Genomic DNA, 14,114 nt, shown 5'->3' on the forward strand with positions numbered 1-14,114 from the left:
AGAGGATCAATTGAGTCTGGGAGTTTTGAGCCCTGATCATGCCCCCGCCTTTCAACCTGGGTAACAGAGAGACCCTGTCTTAAATAAATAAATAGCATTCTTTATAAAATAAATAATTAGGCCGGGTTCAGTGGCTCACACCTGTAATCCTAGCACTTTGGGAGGCTGAGGCAGGCGGATCATGAGGTCAGGAGTTCAAGACCAACCTGGCCCAATATTGTGAAACCCTGCCTCTACTAAAAATAAAAAAATTAGCTAGGTGTGGTGGCAGGCACCTGTGTTCCCGGCTACTCAGGAGACTGAGGCAGGAGAATCACTTGAACCTGGGAGGTTGAGGTTGCAGTGAGCCAAGATTGCATCACTGCACTCCAGCCTGGGTGACAAAGCGAGACTTTATCTCAAAATAATAATAATAGTAATAATTAATTACAAATCTATTTAAAGAAATAGATTTTCTTATGTAAAGACTGGTAGTGCCAAAAAAAAAAAAAGTTGGTATAAGTACCGTAGATGGTTTGACATTGGGAATTAGTGATTAGTATTTGAAAGATTTCTTACAGCCAAGGCTGATGTGAGTTACAAGTATAGTACCATGTAAGTAGTGCTTTTAGCTCCAGTTTTTTTTTTTTTTTTTTTGAGAGATGGGGTGGGGATGAAATAGGAAGGACGTGCATTTAATAGTTCTAATAGAAAGTAAATTTTACCAACTCTATTAAGAAATGTTGAATGTGATATTTTTGGCAGCACACACTGCTGATATGCAGCATTCTGGTAAAGACAATTATGTACATACTGAGTCTACTGTTGTAGGCCAGGTTATTTTGGTTTTATAGGTAATAATCTAAAATGAATTGAGGAGACGTATTGTAATTCATTCATTCATTGTTTTTTTTTTCTTTTTAGTGCTGTAATTACAACAATTAACCATGATGAAGTTTGGTTTAAGAGGCCTGATGGAAGCAAATCTAAGCTTTACATTTCACAGCTGCAGAAAGGAAAATATTCAATTAAACATTCGTAATCATGATTTAAGTGTTATCTAAATTTACCTTATTAGTGTTACCAAATGTAATGTGCCATGAGAGTAAAAAAATGTATTCAATAATTTAATATTCTTACTGAATCATGAGAGAATGTGTATTGTAGGTAGTACTCTAAGTAGATCTCATTGATATGTTATTAAAAGAAAACAAATATTTTATAATGATCCTTACATTGATTTGCCTCTTAGGTCTGATGACTAATAGGTATACTGTATATGGTAGGGGTTTCTTTCTAAGCATTTTTCTTTGGTTTTTAAAAAAGATATGCCAATTTGTCTTTAGTAAACTATGACTACATTTATCTGCAATTTAAAAAATTTTCCATATCTTTGTCATTCATTGTGTGTTTGTAAATAAGACTGATAAAATGTTTCCTATAAATGGTTTGTACTAGTACATTAGTGTTAAATCAGATCTGAAATTTAAACATATATATATGAGGATGTATATATGGCATCATCAGCTTATTTAGAACTGATGGCCTTACCTTACAATCTTGTTTTACCCAAAATTAAGCTATGGGGTTTGAAAGCTGAAATGAGCACTTTTGTAGAATAGCAACTTTTCTTTTCCTCTCCTTGATTGTATGGTGGGGTGGTGACCTATTTTTACAAATTATACTTAATGAGTAAAATTAGTGTCAAGTGATAACATGCTTCTACCTGTATTTCTAGTGACCCTTTAGAGGCAGGTATTTATACCTGGTATTTATGATGCAGTGTATAAGTGGTGAACAGTAACTGACAGTATTGTGGTGCTTGCTGTACATGTCTGATCTTTTGAAACAGATTTTAGTAAGCATTTTCCAGAGGTAAAACTACATCCTTATTCTAATTTTATTCCTAGGGAAAAATAGACGGGGATCATTTCCTTGAATCTATTTCCAAATTAATATTTTTGTCTTTGGTATTTCTACACTTTAAGGCCATTTGGTGCAATTTAGAAAGTGTTGGCCTCCCTTCCCTTAGCCACATTTAAAATTAACTTCCAAAACCTCAGGAACAGTATAAAGAATAAAACCCTCAATATAGCAGTACAACTGGCTGTTGTATATATTTAGGGTACAACCAAATCAAGTATTCCTGGTGGTCATGTGCACTTTAATTTCTGTTACAATGAGAGTTAAGAGGATGAGGAAGAAATCTACTTATTAACACTTACTGTCGGAATATCTGCATTATTCCTTTTTTTTAAATTATTATTTTACCTCTGCAAACATCTTCTTGTGCAGATCACTACTTCACAGTTGCCAAATTTTAAAACACTTAACTTCTGAAATTCAGTATCAGCAAAGTTACATTACTTTATTCTGTTTCTAATTAACCTTAGCAAATGTACATAATGTCATAACCCAATAGTATTTGACAGTACTTATGTATACAATGTTTGATAAGCATTTTTAATAAGATTTGTATTTTTAAATTTAGTATATAATAAAAAGATGTGTTTGAGTGTGATTTGTAGTGTCTTGGATTACTTATGTGTATTTAGTTCTTTTTATAACCTGTCCACTTGTAAGAAAGATTTGAATAGGTTTACATTAGTAGATATTGAGTGGGCCAGGTGCACTGGCTCATACCTGTAATCCCAGCACTTTTGGGAGTGTATTTAGATGCTCAAGACAGCTAAATTATACTTAATTAAAAAATACATGCATATATGTTGTACTCTGATTACAATGTACTGTATAAGTTTTGGAATTCTAAATAGAAAATCTTTTTTTTAATTTTTATTTTTTGAGACGGAGTCTCTCTTTATCGCCCAGGTTAGAGTGCAGTGATGATCTTGGCTCACTGCAACCTCCGCCTCCCAGGTTCAAGTGATTCACTTTGCCTTAGCCTCCTGAGTAGCTGGGATTACAGGCATGTGCCACCAGGCCCGAGTCATTTTTTAATTTTTAGTAGAGACAGGGTTTCGCCAGGCTGGTTTTGAACTCCTGACCTCAGGTGATCCACCCGCTTCAGCCTCCCAAAGTGCTGAGATTACAGGCATTAGCCGCCGTGCCTGGCCTAGAAAATCTTCATTTTAAAACTATGATTTAGTACATTTACTTTCAAAACTTTAGTATTTCTATCATGTGTACTATTCTATAATATTATGATTCAGAAAAGCATATGCTTATCTATGATTAAAATGCTATAAAATATATTTTTTTGTTGGTGTTTTGCCATTAAACGTCTGGTTATAAAGTTTAATTTAGGAAAAAGAAACTCCAAAATGTGATGTAGTAGCTGCTGCTGCTCCTGTGTTACGATCAGCCTCTGTCTCAGGATCAATTTCTGGACTTTTATTGTCATAGCTCCTAGTTTTTCACATTCAATCCATCCCCTCCTGGTTTCCCATTTTTAAAAAAGTAAGTATCACTTATGCAATTCTTCAACTAGTAATTATTAGCCAATAGCAGTGGCACACTCCTGATTTGTCCCCTTTTTCATTGTTCATATTGGTGGGCTGGACACTGAGTACATATATGTGTGTGTATATATATATATATGTATATATATACACTTTCAAAACATATATATATATATATATTTTTTTTTTTTTCCATGACATAGCCACAGGAAGTCCTGAGGATGTGTGGATGTATGCCCAATATTTAGGATACAACCAAATCATGTATTTTTGATGGTCTTGTGTACTTTAATTTCTGTTGTGATAAGAGTTAAGAGGATGAGGAAAAAATCTACTTAACACATAGAGGAGAAATTATCTGTTTTTTCTGAGTTTTTGTTTTTGGACCCAGTAAATCTTGTACAATAAAACTGAACTAAAGTGAATTTCTCTTATACAAAAATGGATGTAGGATGAATTAATACGTTAGTTAGGATTTATATAGTGTCTTGCTAAATTGAAATGCAAACTATTTTAGTTGCTGAAGATGAGGAAATATAAACTATTTTAAGAAGAACATGAATGCTCAGAATGGGGTTAGAGAAAATGAATGTTCCTTACATTGTCTATGGATAAAGTACAGGAGTTGTGGCTGGTGTGTCAATTAGGATTTAACAGGGGTAGTTCCCCACTGTCATTGTGGGCCAAAGTCTTGCTTTCTATTTCATAGGTACAGAAACTTGAACTTTATGCGATCTGTTATGGGCTAAATTCTGTCCCTCCAAAATTCATATATATATATATATATATATATATATATATATATATATATATATATTTGTTTGTTTGTTTGTTTTGTTTTGAGACACAGTCTTACTCTGTTGCCCAGGCTGGAGTGCAGTGGCACGATCTCAGCTCACTGCAACCTCTGCCTCCTGGGTTCAAGTGATTCTTCTGCCTCAGCCTTCTGAGTAACTGGGATTACAGGCAAGTGCCACCATGCCCAGCTAATTTTTGTACTTTTAGTGGAGTCCGGGCTTCACCATGTTGGTCAGGCTTGTCTCGAACTCCTGGCCTCATGATCTGCTCGCCTTGGCCTCCCAAAGTGCTGGGATTACAGGCATGAGCCACTGCACCTGGCCCCAAATTCATGTATTGAAGCTTTACCCCCCATTACCTCAGAATGTGATTATATTTGATGATAGGGCCTTGAGAGTGGTGATGAAGTTAATCACGTCTTTGATCTTGGATTTCCAGCCTGCAAAACTGGGAGAAAATAAATTTATTTAAGCCACCTAGTCTGTGGTATTTTATTATGGCAGCCCTAGCAAATTGATACATAACTCAAAGTGACAGTTCTGGAGAAGTTGGACTGGCCAATTTACAGTGGATTAAAGTGTACATCAAGTGTCAGTTTAATAATTTACATTGGGAAGTAATTTCCCAAGGACCTGACTCCTTCAGTCATCTAGTTGGCACATTCTTCCTTCTTAGAAAAATCTATATGAAAGCAAAAATTTAAAATTGTAATCAGAAGATTTCTTTGTCTTGGTGACACTTTAGAGATTCACCTGTCCTCTGATGAGGGTACCCCTTCCTGGTATTGTGCTGGACACGTAATCCTTTCTTTAAAAATTATTATTATTATTAGGGACAGGGTCTCTCTGTTGCTTTGGCTGGAGTACAGTGGTGTGATTATAGCTCACTGCAGCCTCAAAACTCCTGAGCTCAAGTGATCTTCCTTCTCCAGCCTCCCTCATAGCAGGGACTACAGGTACACGCCGCTGCACCCAGCCAATTAAAAACAATTTTTGTAGGGACAGGTTATAATTATGTTGCCCAGGCTGGTCCCAAACTCCTGGCTTCAAGGGATCCTCCCACCTTGGCCTCCCAAAGTGTTGGGATTATAGGCATGAGCCACTTTGCCTGGCCAACATAATCATTCGTTTTTCTTTTTTCTTGGTGCTCTACTAAATGAGATCTCTCTTCTTTTAAACATGTGCTGCTCAGGCCTTGCCGAGAGCCCCAGAATTTTGTCTAGACCATGTATCTTATCACTTTGGCCAGTGTTTTAGACCAGTATGTCCCCTGACTTGTGAGCAGTCAGTAATGATAAGTCTGATAATTTGAGGCCTACCATGTACCAGGAATTATGTTTAAGATATAAACTGAAGGCCGGCCGCAGTGATTCATGCCTGTAATCTCAGCACTTTGGGAGGCCAACGTGGGTGGATCACCTGAGATCGGGAGTTCAAGACCAGCCTGACCACGTGGAGAAACCCCATTTCTATAAAAAATATATATATATAAACTGAAAGTCATTATTTAATATTGCTTGTGTTCAAAACAAAATGAATGTAAATCTAAGAATTCTGATATATTTACTTACATATTTGCCATAGATTTTTAAAATACATATTTTATTGCATTTTAGGTTTTGGGGTACATGTGAAGAACATGCAAGATTGTTGCATAGGTACATACATAGCAATGTAGTTTGCTGCCTTCCTCCCCATCACCTAAAGCTGGCATTTCTCACCATGTTATCCCTCCCCAACTCCCCTAGTTCCCCCCAACAGACCCCAGTGTGTGATGCTCCCCACCCTGTGTCCATGTGTTCTCATTGTTCAACACCTGCCTATAAGTGAGAACATGCGGTGTTTGATTTTCTGTTCTTGTGTCAGTTTGCTGAGAATGATGGTTTCCAGGTTCATCCATGTCCCTACAAAGGACACAGACTCATCGTTTTTGATGGCTGCATAGTATTCCATGGTATATGTGTGCCACATTTTCCTCATCCAGTCTATCATTGATGGGTATTTGGGTTGGTTCCAGGTCTTTGCTATTGTAAACAGTGCCGCAGTGAACATACGTGTGCATGTGTCCTTATAATAGAACGATTTATAATCCTTTGGATATATACCCAGTAATGGGATAGCTGGGTCAAATGGAATTTCTATTTCTGGGTCCTTGAGGAAATGCCACACTGTCTTCCACAATGGTTGAACTAATTTACACTCCCACCAACAGTGTAAAAGTGTTCCTATATCTCCACATCCTCTCCAGCATCTGTTATCTGCAGATTTTTTAATGATCACCATTCTAACTGGTGTGAGATGGTATCTCAATGTAGTTTTGATTTGCATTTCTCTAATGACCAGTGATGATGAGCATTTTTTCATATGTTTCTTGGCCTCATATATGTCTTCTTTTGTAAAGTGTCTGTTTATATCCTTCACTCACTTTTGAATGAGCATTTTTTTGTCGTTGTAAATCTGTTTTAGTTCTTTGTAGATTCTGGATATCAGCCCTTTGTCAGATGGGTAGATTGCAAAAATTTTTTTTCCCATTCTGTTGGTTGCCAGTTCACTCTAGTGATTGTTTCTTTTGCTGTGCAGAAGCTCTGGAATTTGATTAGGTCCCATTTGTCTATTTTGGCTTTTGTTGCCAATGCTTTTCGTGTTTTAGTCATGAGGTCCTTGCCTATGCCTATGTCCTGAGTGGTTTTTCCTAGGTTTTCTTCTACAGTTTTTATGGTGTTAGGTCTTATGTTTATGTCTTTAATCCATCCGGAGTTAATTTTAGTGTAAGGTGTCAGGAAGGGGCCCAGTTTCTGCTTTCTGCACATGGCTAGCCAGTTTTCCCAACACTATTTATTAAACAGGGAATCCTCTCCCCATTGCTTGTTTTTGTCAGGTTTGTCAAAGATCAGATGATTGTAGATGTGTTGCGTTGCCTCCAAGGCCTCTATTCTGTTCCATTGGTCTATATCTCTGTTTTGGTACCAGTACCATGCTGTTTTGATTACTGTAGACTTGTAGTACAGTTTGAAGTCAGGTAGCATGTTGCCTCCAGCTTTGTTCTATTTGCTTACAATTGACTTGGCTATTCGGGCTCTCTTTTGGTTCCATATGAAGTTTAAGATGGTTTTTTCCAGTTCTGTGAAGAAGGTCATTGGTAGCTTGATGGGGATAGCATTGAATCTGTAAATTACTTTCGGCAGTATGGCCATTTTCATGATATTGATTCTTCCTAACCATAAGCATGGAATGTTTCTCCATCTGTTTGTGTCCTCTCTTACTTTGTTAAGCAGTGGTTTGTAGTTCTCCTTGAGAAGGTCCTTTACATTCTTTGTTAGTTGAATTCCTAGGTATTTTATTCTCTTTGTAGCAATTGTGAATGGCTGTTTGTTCTTGATTTGGCTGTCTTTAAGTCTGTTATTGGTGTATAGGAATGCTTGTGATTTTTGCATATTGATTTTGTATCCTGAGACTTTGCTGAAGTTGCTTATCAGTTTCAGGAGATTTTGGGCTGAGAAGATGGGGTCTTCTAAATATACTATCATGTCATCTGCAAATAGAGACAATTTGACTTCCTCCTTTCCTAATTGAATACCCTTTATATCTTTTTCTTGCCTGATTGCTCTGGCTAGAACTTTCAATACTATGTTGAATAGGAGTGGTGAGAGAGGGCATCCTTGTCTAGTGCCAGATTTCAAAGGGAATGCTTCCAATTTTTGCCCATTCAGTATGATATTGGCTGTCGGTTTGTCGTAAATAGCTTTTATTATTTTGAGATACGTTCCGTCGATACCTAGTTTATTGAGAGTTTTTAGCATAAAGGGCTGTTCAATTTTGTCGAAGGCCTTCTCTGCATCTATTGAGATAATCGTGTGGATTTTGTCTTTGGTTCTGTTAATGTGGTGAATTACATTTATAGACTTGCGTATGTTGAACCAGCCTTGCATCCCTGGGATGAAGCCTACTTGATCGTGATGGATAAGCTTTTTGATGTGTTGTTGCAATCAGTTTGTCAGTATTTTATTGAAGATTTTTGCATCTATGTTCATCATGGATATTGGTCTGAAGTTTTCTTTTCTTGTTGAGTCTCTGCTGGGTTTTGGTATCAGGATGGTTGGTCTCATAATAAGATTTGGGGAGGATTCCCTCTTTTTGGATTGTTTGGAATAGTTTCAGAAAGAGTGGTACCAGTTCCTCTTTGTATGTCTGGTAGAATTCAGTGGCTGTGAACCCATCTGGACTTGGGCTTTTTTTGGTTGGTAGGCTATTAACTGCTGCTTCAACTTCAGCCCTTGTTATTGGTCTATTCAGGGTTTTGACTTCTTCCTGGTTTAGGCTTGGGAGGATGCAAGTGTCCAAGAATTTATCCATTTCTTCCAGGTTTACTAGTTTATATGCATAGAGTTGTTTGTAATAATCTCTGATGGTGGTTTGTATTTCTGTGGAATCTGTGATGTTATCCCCTGTATCACTTTTTATTGCATCTATTTGATTATTCTCTCTTTTCTTTTTTATTAATCTGGCTAGTGGTCTATTTTGTTGATCTTTTCAAAAAAAACAGCTCCTGGAATTATTGATTTTTTGAAGGGTTTTTTTTTGTGTCTGTATCTCCTTCAGTTCTGCTCTGATCTTAGTTATTTCTTGTCTTCTGCTAGCTTTTGAGTTTTTTTGATCTTGCTCCTCTAGCTCTTTCAATTTTGACAATAGGGTGTCGATTTTAGATCTTTCCTTGCTTCTCATGGGCATTTATTGCTATATATTTTCCTGTAGACACTGCTTTAAATGTGTCCCAGAGATTCTGGTATGTTGTGTCTTCGTTCTCAGTTTCAAAGAACATGTTTATATCTGCCTTCATTTCGTTGTTTATCCAGTCAACATTCAAGAGTCAGTTGTTCAGTTTCCATGAAGCTGTGCAGTTCTGAGTTAGTTTCTGAATTCTGAGTTCTAACTTGATTGCACTGTGGTCTAAGAGACTGTTTGTTATGATTTCCGTTCTTTTGCATTTGCTGAGGAGTGATTTACTTCCGATTATGTGGTCAGTTTTAGAGTAGGTTTGATATGGTGCTGAGAAGAATGTATATTCTGTGGATTTGGGGTGGAGAGTTCTGTAAATGTCTATTAGGTTTGCTTGGTCCCGGTCTGAGTTAAGTCCTGGATATCCTTGTTAATTTTCTGTCTAGTTGATCTGTCTAATATTGACAGTGGAGTGTTAAAGTCTCCCACTATTATTGTGTGGGAGTCTAAGTCTCTTTGTAAGTCATTAAGCACTTGCTTTATATATCTGGGTGCTCCTGTATTGGGTGCGTATAGATTTAGGATTGTTAGCTCTTCTTGTTGCATTGATCCTTTTACCATTATGCAATGTCCTTCCTTGTCTCTTTTGATTTTTGTTGGTTTAAAGTCTGTTTTATCAGAGACGAGGATTGCAACTCCTGCTTTTTTTTGCTCTCCATTTGCTTGGTAAATCTTCCTCCATCCCTTTATTTTGAGCCTTTGTGTATCCTTGCATGTGAAATGGGTTTCCTGGATACAGCACACTGATGGGTTTTGGCTTTTTATCCAATTTGCCAGTCTGTGTCTTTTGATTGGGGCATTTAGTCCATTTACATTTAGGGTTAATATTGTTATATGTGAATTTGATCCTGTCATTTTGATGCTAGCTGGTTTTTTTGCCCATTAGCTGATGCAGTTTCTTCATTGTGTAGATGCTCTTTACCATTTGGTATGTTTTTGGGGTGGCTGGTACTGGTTATTTCTTTGTATGTTTAGTACTTCTTTCAGGAGCTCTTGTAAAGCAGGCCTGGTGGTGATGAAATCTCTGAGTAATTGCTTGTTCATAAAGGATTTTATTTGTTCTTCGCTTATGAAACTTAGTTTGGCTGGATATGAAATTCTAGGTTGAAAGTTCATTTCTTTAAGGATGTTGAATATTGGCCCTCACTCTTTTCTGGCTTGTAGGGTTTCTGCTGAGAGAGCTGCTATAGTCTGATGGGCTTCCCTTTGTTAGCAACCCGAACTTTCTCTCTGACTGCCCTTAGCATTTTCTCCTTCATTTCAACCCTGGTGAATCTGACGATTATGTGCCTTGGGGTTGCTCTTCTTGAGGAATTTCTTTGTGGTGTTCTCTGTATTTCCTGGACTTGAATATTGGCCTGCCTTGCTAGGTTGGGGAAGTTTTCCTGGATCATATCCTGAAGAGTATTTTCCAGCTTGGATCCATTCTCTCCATCACATTCAGGTACATCTATCAAATGTAGATTAGGTCTTTTCACATAGTCCCATATTTGTTGGAGGCTTTGTTTGTTTCTTTTTACTCTTTTTTCTCTAATCTTGCCTTCTCGTTTTATTTCACTGAGTTGATCTTCGACTTCTGATAACCTTTCTTCTGCTTGGTCAATTCAGCTATTGAAACTTGGGTATGCTTCGCGAAAGTTCTCATGTTGTGTTTTTCAGGTCCATCAATTCATTTATATTCCTCTTTAAGCTGTTTATTCTCATTAGCATTTTGTCAAACCTTTTTTCAAGGTTCTTAGTTTCTTTGCCTTGGATTAGAACATGTTCTTTTAGCTCAGAGTACTTTCTTATTACCCACCTTCTGAAGACTGTTTCTGTCAACTCATCAGACTCATTCTCCATCCAGCCTCGTTCCCTTGCTGGTGAGGAGCTGTGATCCCTTGGAGGAGGAGAGGCATTCTGGTTTGGATGTTTTCATCCTTTTTATGCTGGTTTCTTCCCATCTTTGTGGATTTATTTACCTGTGGTCTTTGTAGTTGGTGACTTTCAGATGGGGTCTCTTAGTGGATGTCCCATTTGTTGATGATGAAGTTATTTCTTTCTGTTTCTTAGTTTTCCTTCTAACGGTCAGGCCTCTCTGCTGTAGGACTGCTGGAAGTCCACTCCAGAACCTGCTTGCCTGGGGATCACCTGCAGTGGCCTCTGCGCTCTCGTTGGGAGCTGCAATCCAGGGCTCTTCTTAATCGGCCATCTTGCTGGAGGGTCCTCAATAAATTTTATGATAAAACTTGAGGCGTTTTTTTTGTTTCTTTTTTTTATGGATGAGCAAAGAAAGTGGTTCTTGAGATATAATCTACTCTGAAGATACTGTGAACATTGCAGGTCCACGAGGGGTATGGTTTCAAAGGCAAGAGTTTCCCAGTGCCACACCTCCATCCAAGTCCCCATCAGGAATGTAAAGTTCTTTGTCTAGGTTTCCTGCCAGCAGGCTAGTTAGGATTTTTTTTTTTTGAGACAGAGTCTCACTCTGTCATCCAGACTGGAGTGTAGTGGCATGATCTTGGCTCACTGCAACCTCTGCCTTCCGGGTTCAAGTGATTCTCCTGTCTCAGACTCCCGACTAGGTGGAACTACAGGTTCACACCACCATACTTGGCTAATTTTTGTATTTTTAGTAGAAATGGGGTTTTGCTATGTTGTCCAGGCTGGTCTTAAACTCTGAGCCTCAAGTGATCTGCCTGCCTTGACCTCTCAAAGTGCTGGGATTACAGGTGTGAGCCACTGTGCCTGCCCAATTTGCCATAGATTGGGAATTTCTGCCTATGATATTTTTCTCAAGGCATGAGTGGCAAATCTCTTTGGCAATTTTTTTTTTTTTTTTGAACAAGTTATCACTGTTACCCAAGCTGGAGTATAGTAGTATGATGATGGCTCATTGCAGCTTCTAGTTTCCAGGCTCAAATGATCCTCCCATCTCAGCCTCTTTAGTAGTTGGGACTACAGACGTCTTATCCCACCATGCCTGGCTAATTTTTTGGTAGAGATAGGGTTTTGCCATGTTGTCCAGGATGGTCTCAAACTCCTGGCCTCAAGTGATTCATTCATTTTGGCCTCCTAAAGTGCTGGTATTACAGGCTTGAGCTACTGCACTCAGCCCCAAATTTATAGTCTGAATGTTCTAAAACTGTCGATTGTCTTATGTTGCTAATCTTTCTGAAAAATATGTCTGTTTAGTGGTAAAAGGCTAAAACTTCTTTGCTCTTAAACTTGAAGCTGATTTGTTCTCTTTCAAGACACGTTTTACTAAAGGAAGGTCAAGAGAAGAAGTTATATAGTTATAGTCTTTAGAGTCAATCTTTTTCTTTCTTTTCTGTTTTTCCCATTTCTAATAAAGGTTTGAGGCGGTGACCTTGCCAGAAGACTGTTACATTCTCTTGAGAGAATTACCATAATTCTAGTTCAGAAGCAGGCCACACAGTAGCATTTTATCTCTGCTAGTAAAGGTTACAAAATGATGTTAAACTGCTGAGAAAACCAGACCCTTAAGCAGAGACTAAATGACATCTGCTGTTAGAGGGATGTTGAAAGAAATATATTTCATCTATTATTGAAAGACTTTGAAAATGGCATTGTTAATAGCAGAGATAGTAAAGTGCTTGAACTTGTTTGAAGATAAATGCATGATTTCAGTATATTATGTTTAAGTACATCTGTGGGTAATTGCACTTATTAAGGAAGACTTTTTTTTTTTTAAGACTTCAGACACTGCTTAAATGATTCATTGACTAGCAGTTTTTGATTTGAACCTTACACTCCATGGTGTTAAACTTACATTTTACAAATGTATTTATATATGTACATATAATAACAGATTATCCACTATACAAGGGCCAACTTGCTTTGGGTCTTTCCTGCACACATTTGAGCTACACCCTCTCTCAGGCCTCAATGCTCTATTCGGCATCTCGGGTTTCTCATAGAAAGGGGAGCCCAAGGGTGTGTCCACTCACCCTTCCCTTCCTTTAGAGCTTTTCTTTCCCTCCACCCCTGTGCAGCTGCCCAAGGAAATTCTCAGGGCAGGTCATGGCTCACACCCACTCTGTGCAAGGCTGCCAAGCAGGGATACTCAAGAAGGCGAGGCTGCTGCTCCGGCTGCTGCCTGCCTGATGCCTTCTGTGACCGCTCCTGGGTCCCTGGATTTGCTCTTTTTGTACCGCCATTGTGAGATTTTAAAAGATTCTGTAAGATTATATGTTTTATATTGATTGTTTTTCTGCCAGGTAAGTAGAAAAGGGTACAGCAGGCCTATTATTTAGACTAAAGGAATATTACATGTATTCTCCTATACCTCTGATATGATTTGGCTGTGTCCCCACCCAAAACTCATCTTGAATTGTAACTCCCACAATTCCCACGTGTCGTGGGAGGAACCTGGTGGGAGGTGATTGAATTATGGGGATAGGTCTTTCCTACGCTATTCTTGTGACATTGAATGAGTCTTACAAGATTCGATGGTTTTGAAAATGAGAGTTCCCCTGCTCATGCTCTCTCTTTTTGCCTGCTGCCATCTATGTAAGATGTGACTTGCTGCTCTTTGCCTTCTGCCATGATTGTGAGGACTCCCCAGCCGTGTGGAACTGTAAGTCCTTAAACCCCTATTTTTCTGTATAAATTACCCAGTCTTGGGTATGTCTTTATCAGCAGCATGAAAATAGACTAATATAACCTCTCTTTTTCTTTCTTTTTAAACATATGTTGTTGGTTGTTGTTTTTTTTGTCTTTTTCCCCCCATTACTGAAGATTTCTAGTGCACATTGATGATCTTTCCATAGAAGGTGCCAGAGATCTACTTTGTTCTTGATAATGACCACGTGGTATTCATTTTGATGGAATAACCACATGGAATTCTATGATATGGAATGCCAGCACAGTACTGATGAACATCGAGGTTGCTGTTTTCCTCCCTTCTTTCTTCCCTCCTTCCCTTTCTTCCTTCTTATTAAACAAGGCTGCAGTGAACACTCTTGTACATATATCTTTGATGCTAGGAAAGAGTATATTTGTAGCATAAATTTCTGGTACAATTGCTGGGTCAAATGGTAGGGAAAATTTGTATTTTATTAGATATTGCCAAATTTTCCTGCAAACAAATTGTACCAATTTGCACTCCTACTAACAGTATATGATGGTGCCTACTTTGTCC

At 38.1% G+C, this 14,114-nt stretch overlaps 1 protein-coding gene across 2 annotated transcripts in view; it reads left to right on the top strand.

Moving 5' to 3' along the window:
- Nucleotides 1–2,500, top strand: part of BRMS1L (BRMS1 like transcriptional repressor) — a 46,930-nt gene extending 44,430 nt beyond the window's left edge. For both annotated transcript variants that reach the window (XM_012469073.2, XM_012469081.2), the window contains exon 10: nucleotides 904–2,500. In XM_012469073.2, the coding sequence (XP_012324496.1) occupies nucleotides 904–1,021 (118 nt within the window). In that variant the 3' untranslated portion in view covers nucleotides 1,022–2,500. The remainder of the gene's footprint in view (nucleotides 1–903) is intronic.
- The last annotated feature ends 11,614 nt before the right edge of the window (nucleotides 2,501–14,114 follow it).

The sequence above is a fragment of the Aotus nancymaae genome, unplaced genomic scaffold (assembly GCF_030222135.1).
Source record: "Aotus nancymaae isolate 86718 unplaced genomic scaffold, 86718_ANA_hifiasm-v0.15.2.pri h1tg000062l, whole genome shotgun sequence".
Lineage (NCBI taxonomy): Eukaryota > Metazoa > Chordata > Mammalia > Primates > Aotidae > Aotus > Aotus nancymaae.